The following is a 16,248-nucleotide window of genomic DNA, read 5'->3' as shown; positions in this document are numbered from 1 at the left end:
TTTGCAGGGACTGCTAAACACTGGCTCCTAACTGACACTAATTCCAGGAGACCCAAAACATCACTGAGGTCCACATGACAGAGCAGGGGCTTGTGGAGGTCAGGTGGCCGGGAGAGTTTCAGCTCCAGTCCCACATGTTTCATGGGGGGGGGGGGTGTCCCTGAACCTGTTCTCTGGTTATTTCCCCAGGTCCAGAATGCATAATTGGGATGTACAGCCTCAAAAGCAGGCAGAATCCCCACAATGGCGCCCTGACCTGTGGATTCCAGCGAGAAAGGCGAAGCAGAAGCCACTGGAACGGCCTCTAACTAGGAAAACAGTAAACAAAAAGCAGCCCCACATTCCCGAAGGTAGTGCGGGAATTAGCGCAGCCAAGCACTGGAAAGAGGAGGGGGTGGTGACTCCCACATCCCCAAGAAAGACAGGTCTTGGAGAACGACAGTGGCTGCTGTAAGCCTAACCAGATGGTGGCTCTAACTGCAGCTGCCATAGCAGGTATGGTTTCACCACCTGGGTAAAGTAACACACCTCCTGGTACCTGGCATGCGGCTACTGATGTGACAAATGCTTTTCTCCCTCCCTGTCCACAAGGCCCACCAGAAGCAGTCTGCTTTCAGCTGGCAAAACAAGCAATACACCTTCACTGTCCGAGCTCAGGGCACACCACCCCTCCTGACCTATGGCACGGTTTTGTTTGCAGGGATCTGGACCACCATTCCCTTCCAGGAGACTACGTAGCATTCCCCTGCATTGACAGCATTATGCTAACCAGACCCGGTGAGTAAGAAGTAGCAACTACTCTAGACTTATCGCTAAGACATTTTCATGACAGGGTGGAAAATAAATCTAACAAAAATCCAGGAGTCTTCTACTTCAGTGAAATTTCTAGGGGTCCAGTGGGGTGGGCCAAGTCAAGACACCCTTCTAAGGACTACTGCATCTGGTCTCTCCTACAACCAAAAGAAAGGCCCAGTACTTGGTGGTTTCTCTGGACTTTGGAGGTAACGTATTCCTCACCTGAGGTGTTACTCTGGCCTATTTCCTGAGTGACCCAAAAAGCTGCTGTTTTTGAGTGGGGCCAAGACGAGAGAAGGCTTGGCACGAGGTCCAGGCTGCTCTGACCTCAGACCTATGACCCAGCAGCAGGTGCAAGGGGCCTGAAGTGCCGGCAGCAGACTGGGATGCTGTCTGGAGCCATCGGCAGCCCCACAGGTGAGTCACAGCCCAGGCCCTTGGGATTTCGGCGCAAAGCCCTGCCATCTCCTGCAGATAACTGCCTTCCTTCTGAGAAACAGCCACTGGTTTGCTGTCAGGCCTTAGTGGAGACTGAATACTTGACCACCAAGTTACCATGCGACCCGAGCTGTCCATCATGAACTAGGTGTTATGTTGACCTGACCCACCAAGCCATGACGGTGGGCATGCACAGCGACCCTCCAACATCAGGCGGAAGTGGTGTACACGCGACCAGGCCAGAGCCTCACGAAGTGGCTGAGACACCCATAGCCCTGCTGCCACTCTGCCTTTTCTCCCCTGCCTGCACCTGTGGCATCCAGGGGAGTTCTGACCATCTGGTGGAGGGACAGGAGACACCGCCTGGGTCACAGATGGATCTGCTCAATGGGCAGACACCGCCCCCAGGTGGACAGTTGCAGCGCCACGGCCCCTCCCTGCAACATCTCCAAAGGACAGTGAGGCGAAATCCTCCCAGTGCACCTGACAGATCACTCTGCTTGGAAGGGAAAGTGGCCAGACATGCGGTTATACACTCACCAGCTGTGACCAATGGTTTGGCTGGGCGGTCAGGGACTTGGAAGGAACATGACTGGAAAACTGGTTAACAAGGACATTTGGAGACAAGGTGTGCAGACAGACTACTCTCAATGGGAAAAAAATGTGAAGATATTTGTATCCCATGTGACTGCTAACTAAAGGGGAACCTCAGGAGAGGAGGATTTAGTATTAAAGTGTATAAAATGAACTTATCCTCTCTCTCCCACGGCCCCCGTAATCACCCAGTGGGCTCATGAGAAAATGGCAGCAGGGACGGAGGTTACGTGTAGGCTCAACAACTCAGACTCACAGTCACCAAAGTGGTCCTGTCTACTGCCACCACCGAGGGCTTCAAACTCAGGCTGGAACTGTACCATGGGCTCTCCTGGGCCTCCTCTATGACAGCTGGTCCCATGAACGGCTATCATCTAAAAGCAAAGAAGCAAGGTATCTAGGGTTGACGAATCTCCAGCCCCAAGACCATCCAAGGAAATGAACATTCCCTGGGACGTCATCCGCAAGCTCAAACCAAACTATGAACTCAGAAAAGAAAGATAAACATGAAGCTCTATGAAATTCATCACACGCGGCAAAGGATACAGATCTACCAAAAAATCAGAAGCAGAAACAAAGTCAGGGGTCATAAAGCCCTCAAGAACAATCTCCAGAGCTGACAGCTTAGGTTCCTAAGACCTATTTCTGAGAATACATCTCAAAGTGATGATATAATTTAGAAGGCTCTTCCTCCAGGTCCCCAACTTGCAGCTGATGTGATGCACTGGAGGTTAAAGCTATTATTTATCATATAGTCTATCTACTCACTGAACACATTTACTGGGCTACCACTATGCGGGAAGCACTGTCCTAGACCGCGATTTATAACAAAATACCATACCTGAGCTTATACACCTTACACTATAATGAGAAAAACGACAATACAAACAAATACATAATATCTAGCATTAAATACACAGTATGTCATATATTGGTAGCCCTTACTTATAAACAGAATAAAGGCCCAGTCTATAAACAGAATAAAAGAAATAGCCCTGATTTAGAGTATTTGAAGGTCATTAAGGATATCATGAAATTTCTATTTAGTAAAGCTGGAAACAAAGGCCAGTACACTTATAATACCAGTTAGCCTGGCCTGAGACCACCTGTACTCCAGTGCAAGTGCAAACACATATGCACCACAGGAGGACACCCCTGCAGAAAGCTGGGGCCAGAGGGGACAGCGCCGAACAGTCTCTGACAAACACTTCAAACAACACATGCAAAAAACACCTGTAAATTATGTATCATCTAAGCGTTGGATAATAACAAACAGCACTGTCATCTAAAAATAATTCATCAGAAAAATGATTGATAAATATATTTTTCAACTGACCACTGATAAAAACAACTCTCATTTACTTTCCAGGTTGTCTCCGGCCTTTCATAATAACTTTTCAGTAGATGACTGACTTTCTGTGTCAATTTAAGTAAAGACCTTAGTTTGCTTGAGTTTTTCAATTGCTGAGCAACAAAAAAGGAATAATTTCTCTTTATTCATTTAATAATTAGTCCTAACTTTACCAAATTCTTTGGTCTTCGGAGTATCAATGACTCCATTTGTTTCCAGTTTCAAGCGTGACAGAAACCACAAGCCCAGTGTAAAGTATGTGACAGACTAAATGTTAAAATTCTTCAGGTCAAGAAACAGAATAAGCAGTATTAAAGGACATTGGGAAGGATATGTTTGCAATTAACCTGATAAAGAGCTAATTACTTAAAAACACTGCAAAAATAGGCAAAGGAAATACAAGGCAACTTACTAAAAAGACAAATACAAATGACCTATAAATATGTTTTGTAAATGTCCACCCTCAAGAATAATTTTAAAAATGCAGATTTTAAAAAGGAAATTTCTCATCTATTGAATTGGTAGGGTTTTTTTAACTAACACCCCAAATTGGTGAAGATTCATTTTGGAAATAGAAACTCACATACTACATGAAATGAAACTGCTAGTAAAATTCAGACGGTTTTTCTGAGGAATAATTGGGAAATAATCTTTTCAAAGCCTTTAAATAAAGTATGCTTACTGGCAAAGTAAACTGCAGAAATTTGTCCTAAAGATGAATATTTATTTGTAAAGATGTACAAGGTAGCTTTGCTAATTAAAGAACTGAAAATGCTTCAGGATTATAGTGGCTCTAGGTGATACTGTAAATAGCACAGAGAAATATTTCCTGCCATGGAAACCTCCCCACTATACGCTGCTGAATGCAGACACAAATCACCCGTGAGTATACCAGGGTCCCACCTCACTATTTAACTGGTGATATGTTCACAAGCGCACACACACCACTGAAAGGCTGCAGGCCACAGTGTCCATAGGAGCTCCCTGAGTTGTAGGACTGTGGGTAATATTAATTTTCCTCACTGCAAATCTTGTATTCCAAATTTTCTATAACAAATATGCATTTCTTTAAACACACACACGGGGTGAGAGAAAAGGTAGTTAACTGTAGAAACTCCAGACGGATTAAATACTTAACTAAATAAAACCATTTTTTAAAGAACAAGAGAAAAAAAAAGGAATATTTGTTCCATCTCAGGAAGGGAAAGAGCTTCTAAACACAAAAACAATTAGAGAAACCAAAGGAAAAAAAAGACTGGACAACATAAAAATGCAAAATTCTGTAATTAACATCAAACTGACATTGTAAATCAACTACACTTCAATAAAAAACACGGATTTTTAAAAATTCTGTAATCAAAAAAGCAAAATTAAAAAGTAAAATAACAACTAGAAAAACACATTTCCAAAAATCTGATAGAGCTGGTGTTTCACAATTAAGGAGATCACATAATTCAATATGAAAAAAAAAGAAGCAAAAGATAATAAAACATATTAAAAAGTTGTATATCAGAGCTTTTTATGTACCTTAGAAATTAAAATTAAAATTAAAATGTCCTACCTCACCAAAAATTCCAGAAAATGACAGAGCCAAGACTGGAATTCAGGTCATTTTGCTTCAAAGCAACAGACCACGTTGTCAAAATAAGTAAGTCATCATTGTTTTAAACCACATTAACTTCAAAGATTGTGCTTCATTTTAGTTTCCCCCTCCTATCATACATTTTGAAATGACTGAAGAAACTAACAGCAAATAAATAAAATAGAAACTATGGTGGGGTTTTTTGCAGGTCCTAAATGGAGGTTGAATTCTTCTGACATATTCACATAAACCAAAATTCTCATGCTAAATGTTTAAATGAAAATGCATTTATCAAAATCACAATACATATAAAAATTGCTTCTTGTAGAAGTCTTTTAAAACCAAGAATAGGAATACTTAGTAAAATCTGGTCTTGTGATTATATTAAGAACTCAAATGGTTTACTGGAGGAAGATGCAAATTATGAAGGAAACTAAGAAAAGGAAACTTTTCAAATACAGTACAGTAAAAAATTAAAACATTAATTGAGATTATATTAAGCAATATATACTAACCATGAATCAGGGAGCCATTTAGCCACTGAATATAGTAGTTCTGAGGAAAAGCAAGCAGGATTTCATTGCTGATTATTGAGAAGGGTAAAAGCAAAACAGCCCCAGCCGAAACTGCTAGAGTGAACGTGCTCAGAAACAACCTGGAAGAGAAGAGAGTCCTCGTCACCAGCGATCGGAAACAGCAAGGACTGTGGGAGTAACTCAAAGAGTAGACTCCAAGCTCTCACATGTTTAAATCCAAAAAGAATTACATATGCATTAATTAACAACTTTGGCAATATAGGCTAACAGCAATGCAACAACTGTTTCACGTGAAAAAAATACTAGGAAAACAGGATGAGAAACAAATTAATTTAAAATGATTATTTCAGGAAGAAAGAACTTACAAAACCATTGGTGTACTACCTCTTAAAATGGGTAAATGTCAAATAAATTATACTAGTAAACTGCAGGGAACTATTCAACAGAATTATATTTTAAACAACATTTTTAAAACAATTTTGTCATTTTTAAAAATAATATCTAGCATTTACTAATATGGAAACATGTCTAAAAGAAATTAAGTCCCCCCAAAATGAAGAAAAGCATGGACAAAAAATATAAAACATACTCTCCCCCTGCACCCTCCCCCCCCAAAATGCATATTTACACACAGGAAAATAGAGGTACATAAAAAAATCTAGCATCATATGTAATAACCCAAAGGAGAGGGAGATTATATAGGGGTTTTCTTTCTCAGTTGTATGTCTCAAATGTTTAAAATTTTATATAAATTTTTTAAAGATTTTTCAAAAGACTAAAATAGCAAAGTAAAAGGGAACTTCACCAACAACAGAGATGAAACTTTAATAACTATTCCATATATTTAATGTAGAAAGAATATGAAAATACATGTAAGAAGATAGAAGAAAAAAAGCATACAGAACACTCAAAACGCTCATCTAACAGAGTAACTGTGAAGCCAGTGCCACCTTGTGGCCACCAACAGAAGTGTTTTCCTACTTAACAGCCAAAAATAACCATGAAACCTCCTCTGTTCAGTAAATCACAGATAAACTTTTTAACGTAGACCACACAATACACACCAAAAACACAATTCAGTTCAGACAGAGGTGAAGTCCCACAAGCTGGATTTGCTCAATGGACAACACACTTCCCGAGAAAAACACCTTCGTCTCAGGCCCACTGCCAGCTCCAGTACGCACCCACCAGCGACTTCAAGCGACCATCATTTCTGCCCTCACAAGTCACGTGAGGAAGGCATCCTCATCGCTACCATTCCTTCCTTCTTCCAACACTGAGATTAAGATCAAATCCACCATCGCCCCCCAGGCCCTGCGCAGCTATCCCAACACGCCCGTCCAGGCTCCTCTCGCCACGACGGCTCCCCACTACAGTTAGGCTTGCCTAACCTCCTTGCGCCCCAAGTGGGCTTTACGGCCCCGTGCCCCCAGCCCGGTGGCTCTCTCCCTGGGGTGTCACGTGCGCCATCTGCCCCGGGAAGCACTCCTCAGCGTCTCCCTTCTCTCTCCTCTCCGTGAAGTCAGTCCCTCTCCTCCTGGCTCTCATGACACTGACCAAACACCCAGCAGTGAAGGCCAACCATGGCTCCCAAATCTAAAACCTGGATCTGTGTGTAATCTGACCAAGGAGTAAGCTTATGAGGGCAAAGAGATCACAAGTGATCCAGAAAAGCCTGAATGGATGTCACTGCAACTATAGAACTGGCTCTTTCAACAAAAGAGTTGGGGGGGAGGGATAACTCCAGTGGTAGAGCGCATGCTTAGCATGCACGAGGCCCTGGGTTCAAGCCCCAGTACCTCTTCTAAAATCAAAAATAAATAAATAAAACTATTTACCACCCCCCATCCAAAAAAATGCAGGGGGAAAAAAAACCTCGTAGAGCTACTGCACTTTGGGTATTGTGACTGGCCCTAGAGATACAAAAATGAGTGGCTGTGAGGAGAGCTATCCATACAAGGTTGACAGGACAGAGAAAAAAGCTGGCAAGGGGTCTTCAACTGGGTCAGGTTGGAGAAGGGCAGCCCTGGTCATCGCTTACACAACCTTGGAAAAGTGAGCCTCAGAACTGAAAGGCAGTTTCAGAAATGTCACCTTCTGAAACAGAGCAGATTCTGAGGACAGAGCCAACAGGACTTCCTGGCGCAGGGTGAGAGAGGGGCTGGGGATGACAGACTCTCTCCCAACTGAAACTGGGAGCTGTGACAGAAAAGGCACCAACCCGAGCAGGTTGGTGAGGGATACAAGGGACCCCGCCTGGATTTGTGGAGCCTGGCAGGTCCACGAGGCAGGAAGTCACAGAAGCTGCACTTCGTCCTCCTCTCTGCAGGCTGCCAGGTGCCCCACGAGTCCTGAATGCCCCATTACTGGTCATGGTCTCTGCTCACACCAGTCAAGGTGCCACCCCTCTGGCAACACCCTCCTCAGTCTCCTTGGGCTCTGTCATCCCACATGGGCACCCTCCCCACCCTGCGTGGGCTCTCCCTGTGACAGAGCACTCCCCAACACGTGTGGGTGCCCCTCTCCACCTCCGTGGAGTGACATCCATGCCAGGATTTCCCTCTGCAGGAAACCTCTCTCCTCCTCTCAGATCCTAAGAGTAAACACCAGGTCACTCCCTCGGGCTCTGACCCCCGTGCCAGGCCTCCCTCCCACGTGGAAACCCTCCTCACCCACCTGGCCTCACGAGCCATCCTCCAAACCCGTCACCAGTTAGGTGCTGCTTTTCTATTAATCACTTTAATCTAAATCAAATCCAACTTGAGAGAAAATGTAACTTGGGAGTTGAAAAGGACAGAGAGAGTTAAGCTGGGGGCATGAGTAGTGGACAGAATGAAGGCATTCAGGAAGCAAAAGAGAAGGTGAAGGTGGGTTCTCAAAGGGAGGTGAGGAAGGCCAAAGAAGACTTCTCAGTTTGACGTGGGCGCTTGAGTAAGTCATGGAGAACCCCTCTCCCAAGTGGCCGGGCGGTGCGGGCAATTGCCTACACTGCGGACCTTGCCTGAACTCTTCCGGAAGACTGAGGACTTCCACTTTTTCCCTCCTCAGTTAAGCACAATCTCTCATTCTGCTTCTTGCTCTTCAGCGGAAGGAGGTAAGGCAAGAAAGAGGGTGGAGGAGAAGGAGCCACCCTGAGCTCCCACCGACTACATGCCAAGCACCGCCCCTAGTTAACTTTCTTCTCCATGTAATCAACACAGCAGCACAGAGCAGGGGGAGGTTCTAGCTCACATGTGGAGAAGATGGCTCTCTCTGAGTCTTCTGGATCCTGGTTAATCTTGAGTTCAGAATTTGAACCCAGATCTCCCTAAGTCTTCAGTTCTCACTCATTCCCCCACAGAAAGGAAAAAAGGCAGTGAAAGACAAAAGAGGCCACAGGTGGGGTGACCTAGGGGCAGAAGAGGTCAGATCCACCCTCTCAGATGACTTCTCCTCCATGCTTCCCTTCCTGACCTTAGAAGGGCACACACATCTGCCTTCGGGAAGAGGACATCTGTGTGCGTCACTGCGATGCGGAAACCAGCTGCTGGGGAAATCCAAACCCCTCAGACAGGCCACCCCAGTGCTGTGGCAAAGCAGGTAAGGCCGCCCCCAAGCAAGGAAACAGCCGTACTTTCATAAAATACACCGCAAAGGTAAAGGCCAAAGTGGTGTGTTCTTGCCTTTTTATAAATTCCTGATTTACAAACGCAGTAGAATAGATTTACCATCAAAAGTGGAACCCAGACTAAAAGGAGAGGAGAGAGGTGCGTACCTCACAGGTACGTCACACCTGGAGGACTGCACTGGGGCAGATGTTAACATCTGCCCTTCAGTCAGGCTGACTCATGCGGCTTGTTGAGGTAAGTGCAGTGAATTATTCTGTCTTCATAGGAGGAGTAATTTAGAAAAAAAAGATAATTCACTTAAGAATTTTTCACAAACGTCATGGTGCCAGGAATAAAACTAAGACCCCCTAATCCTATAAATTTAAACCATCAAGCTATGGGCCTAAGTTACAGTCATAATTCCCAATGGAATTCCCAAAGTGAAGTTACAGTCATTTTTCCTAGGGCATTTAAAATAATTTAAATGACCAAATCTAGTAAAGTGGGGTCCATTTGCATTCATTTTTCAGTTATCAATCAGATCAGCCCTATTAAAGTCTTTTATTAGTTGAAAGTATTTATTTATTTATTGAGGTAAAATTTACATAACAAAATTAACCATTTTAAAGTGAGCAATTCAGTGGCATTTAATGCACTGACAGTATTGTGCAAGCCCCCTTTCTCATTCCAGAACACTGTCTTCACCCCAAAACAAAGCCCACACCCATCAAGCAGCTGCTCCCCACTTTCTCCCCACCGCAGCCCCTGGTAACCACCGAGCTGCTTTTGGTGGATGTTCCTATTCTGGGTATTTCTCATAAACGGAGTCGTACACCCCGTGGCCTCCGTGTCTGGCTTCCTTCATTCGGCCCAATGCTCTGAGGCTTCTTATGCTGTAGCCTGTGCCAGTGCGTCATTCCTTTTTAGGCTGAGTAACAGTCCAGTGCCTGAGAAAGTGCACGTGTGTGTACAAGCATAAGTGCACACAGTCTCTCTCCCTCCTCCCCTCTCCTCCCCTCCTCTCCTCCATCCCTCAGCAGCAAATGCATCATCTTATACAAACTATAAAGAAACAACAGACAAACCCAAATAACTGGTCTGTAATCTGCAGAAGCATCAAGGTCAGGGAAGTCAAGGAAACACTGCAGAAGCGGTTCAGTCTGCAGGCAACTAAAGGGCACGACTGCCTGCAGTGTGTGATTCTGAACTGGACCTTTTCACTGCAAAGAACATTATTGGGACAACTGGTACACTGGAATGGGGCGTGACTGGTACTGCGCTGGTGTTAATCTCACTGTTTTCCTGGGCGTGTGGCAGATCTATGGGAGAACGCGCCACATACAGGAACCGCAGTCATCCCCCGGTATCCGTAGGAGACTGCTCCTAGAACACTGCCCTCACAACCCGCACACACCAAAATCCACAGATGCTCCAGTCTCTCATATAAAAGGCGGGGTGTCTGCATATAACCCATGCATGTCCTCTCATCTGACTTTAAATCATCTCTAGATTACTTATAATACCTAACACAATAAAGATGTTATACAGAAAGTTGTAAATACCATGTAAATAGTTGCCAATGCATGGCAAATTCAAGTTTCCTTTTATGAAAATTTCTGGGATTTTCTTCCCCAAATATTTTCGATCTGTAGTTGGTCAAATCTGCAGCTGCAGGTCAACTGTTCAGAGCATCAAGTCAGCAACTTCTCAAACAGTTCAGGGGAAAAAAAATTCTGTATTATATTTCTAACTCTTCTATAAATTTGGAACTATTTTATTTCAAAAAAGTTTTAAAGCATCAATAAAAAAAATTCCTGGAATACAGATACTCTCCTATGTAGGTGTATCTGTGTAATTTCAAATTTAATTAAGCAAAATATGATAGAAAGGAATTCACTGCCTTCCATCCAGTTTGATACCTCAAAAACTTTTTTCAAGGGTATTTCTGTCCTATATGAGCAGCATACAGAAGCAGATAGAGAGCTATAAGGAATGTAAAAGGACGAGCTGGGACCATGTGTCTGCTCACAGAAGGTAAATGTTCAAGTGACCAGAACAGATGTCTGCTCCCTGTTCCAAGATCACTCAGACAGCCAAGTGCTTGCTTTCTCATGGCCCAGCAATTTTCCCAACCTTAAGCTCATTTCCTAGTTAAATCTTCTGAAGATAAAAAATCTGTTGGCTACTTAAATAAGCAAATTTTAACAAAAGATAATTAATCCTCAATTACCCATGTATATTTGCTTATATGTGCTTTCTGAGGATAGGATTAATATTACCAAGGGTGTTGTAATACTTTGGGTGAATTTTTTCCATATTTCTGCCCAAAAGATAGAATTAAATTTTGAAAATTTATGACTTCAGAATTAGAAACAGAACAATTGAATATTAAAATACATACGAAATCCTGTTGACTATGGCATCTTCATCTTCTTGTTCATCTGCAAAAATGTTCAAGTATTAATATTTTTATCTTCCAACAAAATGTTTCATTAATTTAATAAAAACATGAACAAAAATATAAACTCAAAGAAGCAATTACTGAGTAGAAACGATTTTCAAAATGCACTATGTTTATTTCAGCACAGATCCAAATCTAAATCTCATTAAATCAGACAGGAAAGAATATGGTTAGAGAACAGAGTGCTATGATTGATCAAAAATCCTGATTAACAAAACTTCCATACGTAAATTAAATATTTTCAAATATTTAGTGCTCAAGAAAACAAAACTCAGTAGAATCTTAGAACCACTATCATGGTATATTTAGTATTATACAATGTCAGTGAAATTTTCTGGTTGATAAGAGCAAAAAAATTTTTTTTTGTATAAAATTAAAATTCAGAACCTTAGAACTCATGTACTTTGCTGTAATTTGAGTTTATCGTTAGTAATAACGAGGATTCTCTTGGACCATCCTAAACCACCTTAGATACCACTGCCTTAATACGCCATCACTTCATTCAAGTTACAGACAGAAATTCATCATGTTTTGTGTCTTCTTTAAGTAGCAGGTGGCCCTTGCTCCAGTGTTTCTCAACCTACCCTTTTCCTCTCTCCTGGTTGTTGGCCATCTTGTTTATCCTCTCACATAATCTTACTGACAAAAGAAACTATGATCCAATTACAAAAATATTGCACAACACCCCGGCCCTCCTTCTCCTCAGTACCTAACTGAGGTTGCCCTCAGAGGCTCTGTGCAGCTCTCTGGAATTCTGAGTGCCCACCCGCTTCAGTGACAAAGGCATATTTGGGCCATTCTCTTAGTCCAATCTCCATTCTTAATAATTGGCTGCCCAAAATAGTTTTAAAGCCAGAAACCACAAAATAACATAGTCACAATTAATTTTTATACTGTTGTACCCACAACCAGTTAACCATCATATCTTGAAAATGTCTTAATAGCTTCATATCTATTCCAATTCTATTGCCAACACTCTACCAACCAGGTCCAGGGTCCTCACTACACCCTCCCCATGGTTACTCAAAAAGCAGCTAATATATCTCCTATTTTCCTGCTCAACATTCCCTAATTCCCCCTAAAACAGCACATGATTCATTCATTCTCTATCTCTTCCCCCTTCTGCATCCATAATCTATGAAACCTGATGCCAAAACATCTTTAAAAGTGACTGTAGAATCCAAGGAGTATTTCAGTGCAGTCAGAGAGCCAAGCAGTACACTAGAGCAAGCACTACTGCCTGACTTCTTTCAAAATTCTGAGAAGTTTAGTGTGATAACATAAGGAATTTTAGTAAATGGAATCCTCAAGTGTTCACATGGCATCGCCTATTAGCCCAGCATCACAGGTGGAAACCCTGTGATTTCCAAAATTTAACAGAAGTCAGTAAAGCAACTGCTTATTTACTTATAAAACTGACACAAAAATCTGTGAATTAATCAGCACAAAGATCATTAAAAAAAAAGAATAAAGATATAGTGGTCCCTCTTGTGAAATAAAGGTACATACAAAATAACAAAAGGATAAAACAAGGTAATATATAACTGAGTGCTAAAGGATATTATGGAGACTAAATTCTACACTCCTTCAGAAGAAGGAAAGATATTCTGGTAGTCAGAGAAAGAATGGGATGGGGGTGATGAGGGGTGATTATGTTCACACTGAGAACCAGCCTCAAGGAGCCATATAACCTCATAAACTCTGGAACTTCCCAGATACTGAACAGTCTTACACTATTCTTAGTCGAACAGAAGAATGATGATAAACAAGGGCTCAGGTCTAAGAGGATGACACTGTGAGCAGTCAGATTCCCTGGAGATGGTTTCTAATGTTCTTAGTACCAGGCAACTGCTTGCTTCAGTCACAGGCATTCTGAGTACAGTACCACGCTGACAGGCACCGTATAGCCACGGACTATGCCTTGACCCCATGGCTTAAGAATCAAAGCTATTAAAGCTAATTAATTACAGTGTTTCTACTTACCTGACTTTCTCTTGTATCTTCTGATGATGAAGTAGGAGACAATGTAGAGAATGGCAAAAAGAAGGAAACAAATCTGAAACAAAACAAATGGAACATCATTTACAGTTCCTGCACATCTTTTCTTCAGTAACAGAAGATTCATCTTTGATATTTGTAAAAATAGATTTAACTTATTATAAAGTCAAAAATTTTGGCTAATAAAAATTTTGATACAAACTAGTCAGCCCAGTTTAATACCATTCCAGAAAAAAAGTCCAATGGACGTTTTTCTTTTCAAAACTTGACCAAGTTGTTTTCAAAATCACGTGGAAGTATACAGAACCAAACTATCACCAACAAATCTGAAAAATAAAGTCAATGAGAGGCTCCGAGCTTACCAAATATGAAAACATACCTTAAAGCTTCAAGAACATTTAAAGAGTGTGCTGGAACCAAAACTTGGCAGATCAATGACAGAGTCTATTATATAAAAATTTATATAATAAATTTATAAAATAATTATAAAATTATAAAATTTATATAATAAATTTATGTAATAAATTATATAAAAATTTATATAATATAGTTATACATACAAGAGGTTTCACAAATCAAAGTGGAGGGGATTATTCAATAAATAAATCACTATCAAAATAAACAGCAGTTAAACAAGAGTTTTTTTAAAATATTAATTCCCTTTTACTTTCTATAAGATCTAGGGGATGGCAGGCAAAAAGGATGGATGAAGGAATGGGAGACCTCACTACAGTCACAGACCCAGCGTCCTTGAAGCAAAGGCGTAGTGGAGCTGTGGCTCGTGGTAAAAGTACTTTGAAGACTCTCAGGGAGACCATTCCAGGTGATGGTAAGCCTAGGGATCATCCCTACGTGTGGATTTCTGAAGGGTGGGCGGCCGTGTGACTGAGAATGACCTCGGCCTAGGCGGTGAATACCCTCTGTACGCTGCCGTCTAGAAAGTGACAAAATGAGGAGGAGGAGGAAGACTATGAAAGTTTTCCCCAGACACGTGGGAGAGCGGCCGGAAGGAGAAAGAGAAGAGCGTCGAAGACGGCCTGCTGCCGAGAGCCTGGAAGGAGCTCCGGGCAGACGGGAGAACGTCCACACCATCAGCCCCTCCTCCCCAAGCCCCTGGAGTGTGGGAGACGGGTCAAAGGGAAAGCCAGTCATTGGTGAAAAAATGGAAACAGAGGCAGTCTTCTAAAGATGCTGAGGACCGGGGGGACTGTTACAGCGTAATGTGACGATGCAGTGCGAGCCTGAGTGGGGCTGAGAGAGCAACGGAGAGCAGTGACTGGGCAGAGGCACAGTGACTTACGAGGTTAGAGTCAGGGGGGTCAGATGAGCAAGGGAGTTAGTGTTTATGACAGAGGTTGTTGGGGTTCATTCGCTCAACAGTTACTTACCGTGGGCTTACTGCATACCAACCGCGTTTCTGAGCACTGAGGACACAGGAGCAAATGAAAGGTTCCGGCCCTCACTGAGCTCACATTCCAGCAAGAAAACAGATAAACAAGCATACAGCGTGTCAGCTGACAGTGCGGGCCTAGGGGAGTAGGGAGTGCCCGCAAGGGTGAGGAGGCCACGCCTCGCTGACGGGGTGACCTCTAAGGAAAGAGTCATGGGGAAAGAGAGAGCAAGACATTCAGCATGTGGAGGGAGTGTTCAGGGCAGAGGGAACTGCGGTGCCAGGGGTCTGAGACAGGGAAGGCTCTGCTGGGTTCCAACAACCAGGGGGCAGAAGTAAGAGATGAGGTCACGCAGGAGTTTGTAGTACATGTGGGTTCTCACAGGTGTAGTTGGTTCTCACCTGGAGTGGGATGGAAACCCACTGTCGGACTCTGAGCAGAGGAGTGATATGATCTGACATATTGCAAAAGGCTCACTCTAGCTGCAATGTGGAAATAAACTAGAAAAGGGAAACAACAGAAGTGGGGAGAGCAGTTAGGGATGACTGCAATAATCTAGAGGAAAGGTCGCTCAGACCTGGGCAGTGGAGGTGTTAAGTTCTGGGAATGTTTTGAAAGCAGACTTGACAGGGCTTGCAGGGATAAACGTAAGGTTCTTGGCATGAGAAACTGGAAAGACAGAGTTGCCCCTTCCTGAGTCATGAAGGATTACAAGAGGAGTAGTTTTGGGGTAGAAATAAGAAGGAGAGTTTACATATTGAATTTGAAACAGTTATTATTCACTCAGGTGGAAGGCTGAATGGGCAGCTGGACGTAAAACTCAGTACAGTTCAGGGGAAGGAGCCAGGCGAGGGGGAGAGGCCCCTCCGCAGACGGACGGCACTGAAAGCCCTGAGCCCAGGTGAGACGTCCATCCTCGGTAGTGGCAGAGCCAGAGAAGAGAAGCCTGAGAGCAGAGACCTGGGCTCTCAGACACTGAGAAGCCACGGCGACGGGAGTCAGCAGCAGCTGACTGAGAAGCAGTAGGCAAACAAGAGACCAGCGGGCTGAAAGCCAAGTGAAGACAGTCCACCCAGGAAAAGGGACTTGTCGACCGTGTCAAACGTGGTGGCAGGCCGAGCAAGATGAGGACTGAGAACTGACAGGCAGCTGGATTTAGCCACGCAGAGGTTGTCAGGACACGGACAAGAGCTGTTTCTCTGGAAGGGTGGAGGCAAAACCTTGACCGGAGAGGATGAAGAGAGGAGAAAAACTGCAGACAAAATGAAAGTAAACAGTTCTTTCCAGGAGTTTTATGATAAAGGGAAGCAAAGGACGTGTGAAGGAGACTGTTGAGAGGTTTTTTTTTTTTTCTAAGATGAGAAGTTACACAGTTGCAGGAATAGCCCAGTATTTACTCACTCTTAGGAGAAAGAAAAGGGAGAACTGCTCAAGGGGCCACATATAAAAATGTATCCATAGTGAAAAGAAGGAGGAAGAGCAGGAGACAAGAGACCGCGGCTCCACTGCAGTGGG

The 16,248-nt window shown here is 43.2% G+C and overlaps 1 protein-coding gene across 6 annotated transcripts in view; it reads right to left on the bottom strand.

Moving 5' to 3' along the window:
* LMBR1 (limb development membrane protein 1) overlaps positions 1-16,248 on the bottom strand; it is a 122,399-nt gene that overhangs the window by 91,350 nt on the left and 14,801 nt on the right. For 2 of the 6 annotated variants that reach the window (XR_006727641.2, XM_045522615.2), the window contains exons 1-4: positions 14,731-14,859; positions 13,328-13,400; positions 11,285-11,324; positions 5,276-5,415 (exon numbers count right to left, since the gene is read on the bottom strand). Coding sequence is in view for 4 of the 6 variants with exons in the window: in XM_045522615.2 (XP_045378571.1) it covers positions 5,276-5,415; positions 11,285-11,324; positions 13,328-13,400; positions 14,731-14,844 (367 nt within the window). In the remaining 2 variants the exon portion in view is untranslated. Of the gene's footprint in view, positions 1-5,275; positions 5,416-11,284; positions 11,325-13,327; positions 13,401-14,730; positions 14,860-16,248 lie in introns of those variants that run through there. The other 4 variants (XM_074366653.1, XM_074366652.1, XM_010962958.3 and 1 more) reach the window with 3 other exon arrangements.

Source organism: Camelus bactrianus, chromosome 7 (genome assembly GCF_048773025.1).
Source record: "Camelus bactrianus isolate YW-2024 breed Bactrian camel chromosome 7, ASM4877302v1, whole genome shotgun sequence".
Classification (NCBI taxonomy): domain Eukaryota; kingdom Metazoa; phylum Chordata; class Mammalia; order Artiodactyla; family Camelidae; genus Camelus; species Camelus bactrianus.
This window is presented reverse-complemented; position numbering and strand designations above follow the sequence as displayed.